Below are 13200 nucleotides of genomic sequence, written 5' to 3'. Positions count from 1 at the left end.
CAAGTATGAATATCTTTTTAATAATAGGTCATCATAAAAACAGCTACCGGGTCGCATTTTTTGCTGTATATCATGTCTGAAAATAGAAATTGTGGAAGTTCCAGTAACCATTAGCATACAAATCCCAAGCAGCTGCAACTGGACACCTATCTCTTGTTCAGGCCGGTACCAAAGATTCACATCTTCACACTAAACGAAAACTTGTTTAGCAGGTTTCCCAGGAAAAAGAAAAAAAACTTGAATTGATCTACTACAACATCCCAAGCACAGCTTTCTCCGGGAAATGATCAGTGTTACTAATCATATAATGCAAATCGTATGCAAACACACAAGTGTGCATTATGCAAGCAATAATACGTCTGAAGGGAATCAATGCTTCCTTCTATCTCCCGCTAGAGTCGTTAACATTCCTTAGATGTTTGGAGTTCTTCAAGAACAGAATGTTAAGACATTCAGCTCAGCTTAACATCCTAAACGGGAGAACTTCATAACCACAATGTGCAACCTGATACTTGTTTTTATTGCAGAATCCCAGAAAATACACATATCATTGCCAAGCTCCATTTCAAAGCTTATGAAAGCACTTACAAGTACACGCTGTGTGAAAAAAAGAAAACAAAAGAGGAAACCAAAACGCAACTTCAACTCAAGTTTTTCTGCTTGAGTGGGTGTGCGACAGAAAAAAAAGCACATGCTTACAAATACGCACAAAGTACTCTGTGTACCTCGAATGACAGAACAACACTACCTCACACCGCAGGATGGAGCAAACTGCATCACAGATCACCTGGTCCTTGTTCACAGTTTAACCAGTTAAGCCCAGCCCACACAAATGGCTCAAATGCCAAGAACACTATGTGCCCCTGTGTGTTGTGGACTCTTTCTAACACCCCTTTCCACACAGGTCTGGCTTTCTTTGGAGAGTTTTATGTAAATACGTGAACTTAGTCCCAGATGCCACAAAGTCAACTATATAAAAGCTTATAGATGTGTGAGATGAACAGCACTTTGTGTTGCACTTAATTATAGAAGTCTGTGTTGACATTCATATTTAACTGTTGCATTGAACTGTTGTGTGGTGATAAGTGATTTTACTGCTTCCTCTAGCTGCAAAAAAGTGATAACAATCTTTTAAAACAGTGTTGGAATGATTATTAGAACTTGTGAAGCAAAGGTACAATAACAGACAAACTTTAAGCAATGCAAATTTCAATGAAAACTGAGCAGAATCAGTGATTTCTTCTTTTCTGTTTGGCCAGGCTACAATTATGCAAATGAAGGTGTGAGTGTTAGAATGTCTCTCTACGTGTAAACAGAAGAAGGAGGAGGTGGAGTCTACAGACTGCAAAAGGGAAATGCAGACAGCTGTCAGGTGGAAAAATAGGTTATCGCTTTGGCCTACAGCATACACAAACAGTCACACTTTTTCTCACCTTTACCACGAAGTAAACTAAAATATTTTGTTGATATTTGTAAATAGAGCAAATACAATTTGGACAGTTTATGATAAATAATAAGAAGTGCAGTTTTGGATGGTAATATTAGATTTTTAAGCTGTTATTATCACTCTGTTTTAGTAAAAAATATAAAAGTAATCAAACTTCAGCATCCTTGTCTCAAAGATATAGATCACCCAACAACATGTTCATTTACCCAAGATCAAAGTGATGTTTTTATTTCAGTAAAATATTAAATAAGATTGCACAGACCTACTGTTCTAATAAGACCTTGTGGTATCTTCAGGAGCTGGATATTAATTTTGTTTTGCCTATATGCTTTCTACACTCTCTCTCTCTCTGTCTGTATATATATATATATATATATATATATATATATATATATATATATATATATATATATATAGATATATATATATATATATATATATAATTTTTTTCTTCTTGTTCAAACTACTTATTTAAAATGAGCTGAAACAACACAATTCTTGAGACTTCATTGGGAACTTAATTTTTATATGTTCAGTCCACATAAATTTGTTAACTTAATCAATTTGTGTTGGGACAACATGAATGAATTGTGTGGAACCCTGCATTTTTTATTAGACAGTTTAATTGTGGTTTAGTCCACATGTTTCAGCTGAAATTTAAATTTTCTAATGCAGAAAAAAAGCCAAGTACATCTTGGATGCTCTGAAAATGAACAAATTAACCACATCTTTTCACATTTGGGGTCATCTCACGTCATGACATGCAGGTGCATACATTTTCTGTCAAGCCAAACATTATTCTTCGTTTATAACCCTCAATTTTGTTCAGTTACACGACTTTCAAGCATCTAATTGCAATACTGTGTTCAATTCATAAGAATTGAACATAACAGATCCGGTTCGTCGTGCAGAAACAACGTTTGAAGATACAGCAGAGCAGCTGTCTGCAACTATCGTTATAAACCCAACTTTTCTTTCGTGCACGGGCACTTTAATTCTGCAGCTGGATAACTTCCGTAACATTCTCGCGGTCACGCTTCATTTATTCAGGAACGTAAGTGACCACACCAACAAACTATATATGTACAGCAACAATTCGTGCACAAACAGCTGAACACTTTTACTGCTGAGTTCGCCTTCGGAAGCTAAAAGTACGCGCTGCGAGTGAGACCTACAAGAACAAAAACAAACACTCACCCAGCAATTGTGTATCTGTATATCATGAGTGGAAGAGACCACCATAGGACGCTTGAAAAGTTAAGACCCTTTCTAGTCGTCGATGCACGTAGAGTACAGTGGGATCAGCTGTTGTTGAGTTGTGCTCGTCAGTGGAAAACTCCCCCCACACTGTTTGACGTTCACAGTAATACGAGGACAAAAACAGCAGTCATGACGCTCAGCGCGTGCACAGACTCACTGACGGTCACAGAACATTCACGGCGGAGCTGGCAAAACAAAACAAACTTGACAATGACGAAAAACTGCACTGAATGACGCCAGACACTTGGATGTACTGGATGTCCTTGTGTGGTACTGTGTGATACACTCATATGATTCATCCCATGATGCTGCTGCCACGACAATATTGTAAGATATTGTTTCTGCAATATGAAAATGTTTATGATGCCCAAATGTGGTTTATTTCCCCCCAGTGAGCACTTTAAAGTTGAGGAAGTCCATTTTCATATTCTGTAGGGTTGTCTTTTTTATAAACAGCAGTAGGTAGTGCTGTCGCCTCACAGCAAGAAGGTCGCTGGTTCGAGCCTCGGCTGGGTCAGTTGGCGTTTCTGTGTGGAGTTTGCATGTTCTCCTTACGTTCACGTGGGTTTCCTCCGGGTGCTCCGGTTTCCCCCACAGTCCAAATACATGCAGTACAGGTGAATTGGGTAGGCTAAATTGTCCATAGTGAATGTGTGTATTGATGTTTCCCAGAGATGGGTTGCCACTGGAAGGGCATCCGCTGCGTAAAATATGTGCTGGATAAGTTGGCGGTTCATTCCAGTGTGCCGACCCTGGATTAATTAAGGGACTACGCCGAAAAGAAAATGAATGTACAGAAGTTCGCCATTTGCACAATATTGAATTTTAATGACGAGTTTAGTTATTCAATCATAACAAGGAGGGAGGGGGAAAAGCACACGTAGTTAAGGCATTTTACCAACAAAATTATTTGGCAAAAAGGTAACTCACAATATAGATTTCATTTTACTCTGCAAAAAGCTCACATCACAAAATAGGCAATACACAGACTAAAAAGGGATCATTTATTAATATTTCATCATTTGGCTTGCATTTTATTAACTAAACAGTCCAGTGTTATCATAATATAAACAATAAAAATGCAAAGCACACAAAGCAATATTCATTCATTTATTGTCTTTTCAGCTTAGTCCCTTTATTAATTTGGGGTCGCCACCACAGAATGAACCGTCAACTTATCCAGCATATGTTTTACACAGCAGATGCCCTTCCAACTGCAACTCATCATTAGGAAACATCCATACACACTCATTCACACACATACACTACGGACAGTTTTATCTTACAATTCACCTATACCACATGTCTTTAGACTTGTGGGGGAAACGGGAGCACCCGGTGAAAACCCATGCGAACACGAGGAGAACATACAAACTCCGCACAGAAATGCCTACTGACCCAGCCAAGGCTCGAACCAGCGACTTTCTTGCTGTGAGGCAACAGAACAGCGCTACCCACTGTGCAACCGCATCGCCAACTATGCAATAGTCACAGAAAAATATGCATCAACAGCATCAGTATCTAAATAACAGTTATAGATATACATTTTCCTGCCATGGACATTACATTGTCACTACTGTTTGTGTCACTTCACGCAATATTATGAAGGTTTTTCTAATCAATAGTTTCCTGAAGCCATATTATCCATAATATAATATATTATGGCATATGCAGATTTAAAATATCTGAGACTGGGCTTGTTGTTTTACTGCAGTCACTTTTCAAGAGTAATGAATTATGAAGATTTATGATTACGTATGAAAATTTAAAATTACATTTGAATTGAATGCACTGTGGCAGCACAGCGGCTGGATCGCTTCAAAGCAAGAAGGTTGCTGGTTCGAGCCTCGGTAGGGTCAGTTGGCATTTCTGTGTGGAGTTTGCATGTCCCCCCCCATTTCGCGTGGGTTTCCTCCAGGTGCTCCGGTTTCCCCCACAGTCCAAAGACATGCACTAGGTGAATTGAGTAAGTTAAACTGTCCATAGTGTATGTGTGTGAATGAGCGTTTATGGGTGTTTCCCAGTGATGGGTTGCAGCTGTAAAAACATCCGTTGCATAAAACATATGCTGGATAAGTTGGCGATTCATTCCGCTGTGGTGACCCCTGATTATTAAAGGGACAAAGCCGAAAAGAAAATGAATGAATGTCATATGCACACATAAAATATCTGAGACTGGGCTTGTTGTCACATGTTTGTGACATGTTTGTCACATGTTGTCATTTTTCAAGAACAGCAAATTCTGAAGATTTATGATTAAGTATGAAGATTTAAAATAACATTTAAATTAGTATTTTTGACTAAACTGTGATTTTTAAATAGAGTGTTTTATTTTGTCATCAAATGTATCTTCATCGAAATTTGCCTGACAAGATGATAATTGTTATATATTTGTTAACGATTGGTACACTAAATTACATCTTAGTGGGTGTCTTCTGTAAACCACATAGTTAACAGTCTTTCTGTTTTACTAAATAATATCAGCACACATTCTAATGTATGGGGAAAAAATCTGTGTTACACTTCTATTGTTTAGATGCTAGAAAATACTTTGAAGAATTTGAAACATACCAATAAATGGCTTTTTTGGTAATGGTAAACATTTTTTTTTTTACAAATTACCAAGCAAATCCAAATAAACCGCAAACAACAGTCAATATATAAAATAAATTAATCACTTTTAAATATATATATATGTGAGAACTTGCCTCAACCTGGAATTTATTTTTAACATCCTCATATAAAACATACAGCAGCTGTAGCGAAAACTTTTTTGAAAACCTTACAGTCATTCAGATACATCTTTCGTGACATAGTGTCTACATTCAACTTGATGCTTTCTCCAAGTGCATTTAATGGACCTCATTCATTTTCTTTCTAATTAAGCCTCTTCCAGCTTGTGCTGGTGAAGAAAAGAAAAGAAAAGAAAAGCAATGACAGGGGTCAGGCAAACGGCAGAGAAGAAAACATAGGACTGCAGCTCCAGCCACTCAGCCAATCAGTGAAGAAACACTGCCTGGAAACCAGAAACCTCTCCATGGCAATGACACTGAGAAACATCCATCACGGGAGACCAGCCGGGCATCATGAGGCAGATGGTAACATCTCTGTGCCTTTCTTCCACTCTCCTCTTCACACACACATACATACATACACAAACACACACTTAACACTGACTGTATCACCTCAATGATTTCCCATCTGCTTGGTAATGAAACCACATTTCACCTATCAACCCCTGCTTCAGAGCCTGTGGTGAGACAGACGTACAATAGAAGCACAGATCGACGCTTAAAAAGCAGGTTAAAACATGTCAACAATACACTGGGGAATGAGCTTTCAAACATAAAACACCTCCATATGCTCGAGGGTTCAATGTTTTGTGTGAAGTATTTTGAGATTTAGCAAAAAAACACTTTGGAGACGTTGACCACAAATGAAGGCAGGATTTACACAACGTATCTCATTTAATAATTAAAAGCACAGATTAAAATTTGTAGTATCAGAGTCCTATGATAAGACATGGCAACGGAGGTGGTGTTCCAAGTGTAGCTTTTATTCAAAGAGAGTGGTCATCAGGCAGGGGTCAAAACACGTGCAAAACAGTATCATAAGGGGTAATTGACTAGAGTAATGCAATAGTTTGACAAACATCAGGGCAGGCGGCAAACAATCATAGAGACAGTCCAAGAATCAAAAACAAGAAGCACTGGCAAAGTCCACAACAGAAATGCACAATACAATATCCCACCATGAAAGTGAGTGGATCTGGTGTTTAAATTGTGTGTGTATTCTGTGATGATGACCTGCAGCTGTGTGTGAGAGAGTCCAGGTTAGTAAACTGCTTCAGCTGTGATATGCAAAGCATAATGGGAGGTGTAGTCCCAGTGAATGTCTGGTGTAGTGTGCATATAGCTGGAGTGCCCTCTAGTGAGTCTGGTTGGTACTGCAGCTAATACTAGTGACAGAAAGTGTGACATGTTATTTAACGTTTAATTCTGACTTTTAACAAACTATTAACTATGACATTTGCCACAATAATCTTCTAGTTTGTAGCTAATTAGTAGTCGTTAATGTAGCGTTTAGATTTGGGTATTGGGTAAGGATGTATAGTATAATATGATATTGTGGAATGTGTAGTTTATAATTTTAATAAACACCCAATGTGTTAATAATAGCCATATTAATAAGTAATTAATAGTGAGAATTGTTACGTTAGGGCATCACGGTGGCGCAGTGGGTAGCGCTGTCGCCTCACAGCAAGAAGGTTGCTGGTTCAACCCTCGGCTGGGTCAGTTGGCATTTCTGTCGGTTTCCCCCACAGTCCAAAAACATGCGGTACAGGGGAATTGGGTGAGCTAAATTGTGTGAATGAGAATGTGTGGGTGTTTCCCAGTGATGGATTGCAGCTGGAAGGGCATCCTCTGCGTAAAACATATGCTGGATAAGTTGGCGGTTTGTTCCGCTGTGTCAATTCCTGATTAATAAAGGGACTAAGCTGAAAAGAAAATGAATGAATGAATGAATTGTTACGTTACCACATTTTCTACAAAAGAAAAAAAATATCTTGAAGAATTTTAGAAGCCAGTAGCCATTGACATCCATTTTAAAAACACACTTCGCATTGAATTACATATGTGGACAAAATGGTTTGCACCTCTTCATTTGAAGAAAGTAAAACTACAGTGGTCGTTGAAATGACTTAAAATAGAATTTTTTTATAAAAATCAGATACTGCTTTTGAATTGTGGTTCAACAGAAGCATTAAAAAAAGGCAAACTAATGAAACTGGCCAGGACAACATTGAAGGGCACCAACAATTTTGTCCACATGTGTAAATTTTCTAGTCCATGCTTTGACGGAGAGGGAGCACAAGTGAGACAGGGAAATGACACTGACAAATCTAATAGCTCATAGTTGATCATTAGCTACCCTTTTGCAAATAATTTTGAGCATATTTGTGAGTTGGTTCATCAACATTGGCTCAAGGTGAAGCACATGTTGTTTTCCTCAAGATTACACATCTGAATGAAGGCTCTGTCAAATGTCACAGAGTTACTGTTACAACTAGTGTTTGAAGGAAGAGCATTTATTTCAAACTGTGATCAAAACTGACTGGAAATACCTGTGAATGAAATGATTTTATTGCACATCTTCCAGCCAATCAGAATCAAGAATTTCTAAAGACCATGCAAAAAAGGATCCATAATGGCTATTTATTTAACCAAAAGTTCATTCATTCATTCATTTTCCTACGACTTTTAGTCATCAAGGGTTACCCCATCGGAATGAACCACCAGCTTAGGCCAAGAGTGTTTTTCATTAAAACTATGCTTTAATTAGGCTGTTCAGTCGGTTTACTGTTATACACTAATTATTTTTCAATTGACAGTATATTACACAACAAAAAAATACAATATTATGTAACTAAATTTGATGCTCAATAATATGCCATTTTTTTGCAATAATAGTTAGATGACTACAAACTAAACTAGCAAACCAAAATCTAAAATTAAACCGTGTATATTTGTATATTTTAATATGCAATTTATTTTGCAGTGTTGGTGAGCTGACTGTAAATTAAACCCTAAAAAATAAACCATGTATTACTGAACATTAAACAATAATGTTACTGACGTCAGTCTCCACCATGAGGCTGACACCACCAACATTAGTCTGACTTCAGAAACCAACAATAGTACCTGGCTGCAAACTTACACTTGCAGTCTCAGACACATGCACTCAGTAGAGCTAGTGATGTTATTGTGAGGGTTAGGGTTAGGGACGGGGTTAGGTTTACTTATTAAAAGAATTGCATTGTCACAATATGACATCATGCTGACATCAGAAACCAATCACAAACCAATGTCAGGGGGACATCAGAAAGCAAAGTCTGTGTGACATTATAAATCAATATAAATCATCAGATTGAAGTGATGTCAAAATGACGTCAGAAACCAACTGTAAGTTGTTGTCAAAAACCAACCTCAGTTTGACGTAAGAACCCAACAATTGTTTTATTAAAGCCAGAATATTTTTTTATGAGACGTAGACTTACTTCAAACTCTTACTTCTAAAAAAAACTATTCATTTATTTATTTTGTTATTATCATCATTGAAATCATTTTCCTGCTATGTAGTCATTCACATTTCATAACCATCTGTCACTAATTTATTTTTTTATTGTCAACAGATGCTGCTTTTTTGTTGTTATATTTTTTCAACATCCTAGTGAATCTCTCACTGACCCAATGGGCTGTTGTGTAATCTAAATAACCTAAATTCCCCCCTATTCACTCTCAGGTTGCTGCCACTAGCACTTGTGGCCCAGTTTCTGTCAAGAAGTGGCCTACATACGACAAACTTAACAAAGCTGTTGGCACAAAACACTCTGGCCTGATTTTTCACCCTCCACTGAATTCAGTCCAGTAAAGTCATGTCCCATCTCTGTTTTAGACTTGTTAACAAATAATTCAGCGTGTGTTTCTGAGTAGCACATTTCCATAGCTATTATTTGTTTATGACTTGAGGTGATGGAGAGTTAAAGAGCTCTAATCAAATGACTGATAAATACAGGTGGGATCGAGATGCAGGTTTTAATGCATGATGCAAATCTAAGATGCAAAGTTGATGGCAGTGCCTTTGTGTTTGGGCATTTCAACAGCAGTAGTTTAACTTGTGCATGTCTGTCTATATGAATAGACAAGCTGAGCTCTTCAGGACTCTTTGTTTGCACTTTTTTTGTGTGTTGCAATGACACACCAGGTGTGTCCTATTCACTCTGCAGCTTTACACGATACGGAAAGATAATGTAGAGCAAGCTTACATTGGATTGTGGTTGGTTGTTTTCTTCATAATAAACCCAAAAAGCCCAAAATCTAAAAAATGACAGGTGCATAAAAAACAGTTACTCTGTAATACCAAAATTGCTCTCTACCGGGGTGATCTTATCTTATAACTATAAAACAAACCATAAAATAAATAGCATGAACTTTAAATTATATAAATTGAATATTTAAAAATAACTAAATATTTAAATTTAGTTAAATATGTCTTAATTTTGGAGACACGGTGGTTCAGTGGTTAGCACTGTCGCCTCACAGCAAGAAGGTCGCTGGTTTGAGCCTCGGCTGGGACAGTTGGCAGTTCTGTGTGGAGTTTGCATGTTCTCCTCGTGTTCCTGTGGATTTCCTCCAGGTGCTCCGGTTTCCCCCACAGTCCAAGGACATGTGCTATAGGCAAATTGAATAAACTAAATTGGCCATAGTGTATGTGTGTGAATGAGTGTGTATGGGTTGCAGCTGGAAGGGCATCCTCTGTGTAAAACATATGCTGGATACGTTGGCGGTTCATTCTGCTGTGGCGACCCCTGATGAATAAAGGGACTGAGCCGAAGGAAAATGAATAAATGAATAAAAATGTCTCAATTTCATTTAACTAATTCAATAAACTTGACAATGACATATACCAAAACCACTAAAACTTTAACTAATAGAAGACTGAAATAAGAAAAATATAAAAATAATATAAATGAATTAACACTAATAAAACACATTAGTATCTCAGTAAAATTTAAATTTGACTGCACTGTAAACACATTTTTCCGCTTCAGGAATGTATGTGCTAAAGATTCTTCTGGGTTTCCTCTGTCTATAACTATAGCTGTCTATAAAAAATTTTGCAGTTGTGATACAATCTGGTTTAGAAGTACACTACACACTTCTTACTTCAGATCAGTTCTTTGTAGACACTATGTACACTGACACTGTAGACAGATCAGACACAAAAAAATTGTGTTTTAAGGTAACTTTGCCTTTAACAATTATGGGGAATTGGTTAAGACAGAAAGTCCATAATAAAAATGTATTATGCTTGACAAGTCAGATAGATAGATGAATAAATAAATAAATAAATACACCTATGCATTCCAAAATAATTGTACCTCAAGGGCTTTATCCAGGTTTTAATAATTAATTTACTGTACTGCAAGACTCTTGAAAGCACCCAAAATAGCACATATTGCCGTTAGCTGTTTCATATTATCTTCCCCCACATCAATGACTACATGAATGCGGCACATAAAATCACTCATGCTGACGTGGCTTTGACGTCAGCATGGGAACAGCGAGCATCTGAAGAGAAAGGATGTATGACTAAATATGGCTGAATCCTGAATGACCACTGTGGAGTCTACAAGTAAATGACAAAATGTGGATCAGAATTAGTAGAAATGAGTTATTGAAAAGAAAAGAGATGAAAGGTTTGATTATGAAGTTAGCAGAAAGAGTATGTCATGTGCACACAGAGAATGTTGCTATTTTAAAAGAGTAAAATAAAACCACTGTATGTTTTATTAGTTTGTTTTTATAGTATAATAGATTTCATCATTCTCTTCATCACCTCGACTGTGGTTAATGTGTGATTTTCTGCTACATGAATACAGTTTCCCCAAAAACTGTGCTTTCTGTAATGAACTGTTACTGTAATTATTTACATGGCTGACAATGTTATTTAGACACAGACAGACAGACAGACAGGTAGGTAGGGAGGTAGGCAGGCAGGCAGGCAGACAGACAGGCAGACAGACAGACAGACAGATAGATAATGTTACACAATATATTTTTGATTCAGTAATAAACTTTTGGTAACGACATCGCCATCTAGTGGAGAAATAAACGACACTAAATATATGTGCCTTGTTCTCTAAATATGGCATTGAAAATGAAAGACACTTTGGGAACATCAGAAAAATTTATATTATATTGTATATAGTATAATGGATACATAAATAAAATAAGAAAGAAAACTTTTGTTTAAAACAAAGTTACATAAGCCTTATGACTTAAAAAAATAATTATAAGAAAAACATTTATTTTATTGGATGACATAACAAATCGGTGCTTTAATCTTCACTATATCTCATAAAACATTTGTATTTGTCTGAAGAGAATTGTGCTGTATTGTTTTGTTTTTGGATTTTAGGAGTCCCAAGATTCACTATGCATCTCAATTTTCATTTCTAAAAAATACCATTTATCTTTTAATATTCACAATATACAATGATCAGGTAAATAACTTTGTGATCTATACCCTTTGTAATTATACAAATTATTTATTTGTTGTTTGCTTGCTTGTTTGAAAGTTGTTGTTGTTGTTGTTTTTTCTCATTTTAATGAGATGTTTTTATGTAATTTATGTAACTAAGTAATTTTAATGCAATTATTATATTTTAAATCATAGCCCTCTGTTTGTTTATTCACTCCAGTTTAATTACTATTTGATGTAATTTTATGATGTTAATACAAAAAGGAAATCTTTTATTTGATTAAAAAAAAGATTTTTGAAAAGGTCACCTCAAAAGTATTCTAAAGGTAATCCAAAATAACCCAGATGTTACTGACTACAATTTCATTATGTCATTTGTAATAAGTGACTGACTACATTTTGTAGGTCATTCCCTCATTCATTCAGTCACTCATTCATTTATTCACTCACTCACTCACTCACTCACTCACTCACTCACTCACTCACTCACTCACTCACTCACTCACTCACTCACTCATTCATTCATTCATTCATTCATTCATTCATTCATTCATTCATTCATTCATTCATTCATCCACCTATTCAAATAAATAGTATATAAATAGGCAAGGACAGTTAAAACAAAATAATTTTCCTTCCTGGGAAATTGTGATTGTTCTTTTTTAATTATTTCCCAAGTGATGTTTAAAGCAGAGACGTTAGCTTTCAACACGTTTTAAACATAATAGTTATAACTAATATCTAAATTCTAATAAATTATTTTGTGTTCTAATAAATAATTTTTGCAGTATTCTAGTATTCAGCCTAAAGTGCTGAAACTAGATCAATTAAAGGCTGAACTAGATCAATTAAGTTCACTAGGCAAGATACTGTAGGTTAATTAGACAGTCATTTGTTCTGTAGCTGTAAAAAAAAGGATTATTTCTTAAGGGGGCCTAATAATATTTAATAATATTGACAATTGCGTTTTTACATTTTTATTTGTTTGTTTGTTTGCTTGTTTGTTTGCTTGTTTGTTTGTTTGTTTCTTTGTTTGTTTATTTATTATTATTATTATTATTATTATTATTATTATTATTATTATTATTATTATTATTATTATTATTATTATAGTCAAACTAAAAGAAATGCAACTTTCTCCAGACGAGAAATACTGTGAAAAACGTCCTAGCCCTTTTAAAGATCACAAGAGTTAAAAATTCACAGGTGTGCTGATATTTTTGTCTTCAACTGTAAGTGTAATAATAATAACAGCAACATTGCTTGCCAAACTTTACATTCCTCAGGTGTTTTGTCTTGACTAATATCAAATGCTTTTACTGATGAAAAAAGAAACTTGAATATGAATAAAGGGACAGGGTAAAAGTTGGTTTACAATAGCCATTTACTTTTTCCTGAATGCACTACTGAGCAGAACACAAGCATCATCACTATTGTATTTGTAATGA

At 35.9% G+C, this 13200-nt stretch overlaps 1 protein-coding gene across 1 annotated transcript in view; it reads right to left on the bottom strand.

The window, feature by feature from the left end:
- Positions 1–2851, bottom strand: part of csrnp1a (cysteine-serine-rich nuclear protein 1a) — a 16371-nt gene extending 13520 nt beyond the window's left edge. Inside the window, 1 exon segment of the mRNA XM_056475376.1 lies at positions 2645–2851. Within this exon segment, the coding sequence (XP_056331351.1) occupies positions 2645–2689 (45 nt within the window). The 5' untranslated portion in view covers positions 2690–2851.
- Positions 2852–13200: the final 10349 nt, after the last annotated feature.

Source organism: Danio aesculapii, chromosome 2, assembly GCF_903798145.1.
Source record: "Danio aesculapii chromosome 2, fDanAes4.1, whole genome shotgun sequence".
Classification (NCBI taxonomy): Eukaryota; Metazoa; Chordata; class Actinopteri; order Cypriniformes; family Danionidae; genus Danio; species Danio aesculapii.
The sequence above is the reverse complement of the archived record's forward strand: the minus strand, read 5'-3'. Positions and strand labels throughout refer to the sequence as shown.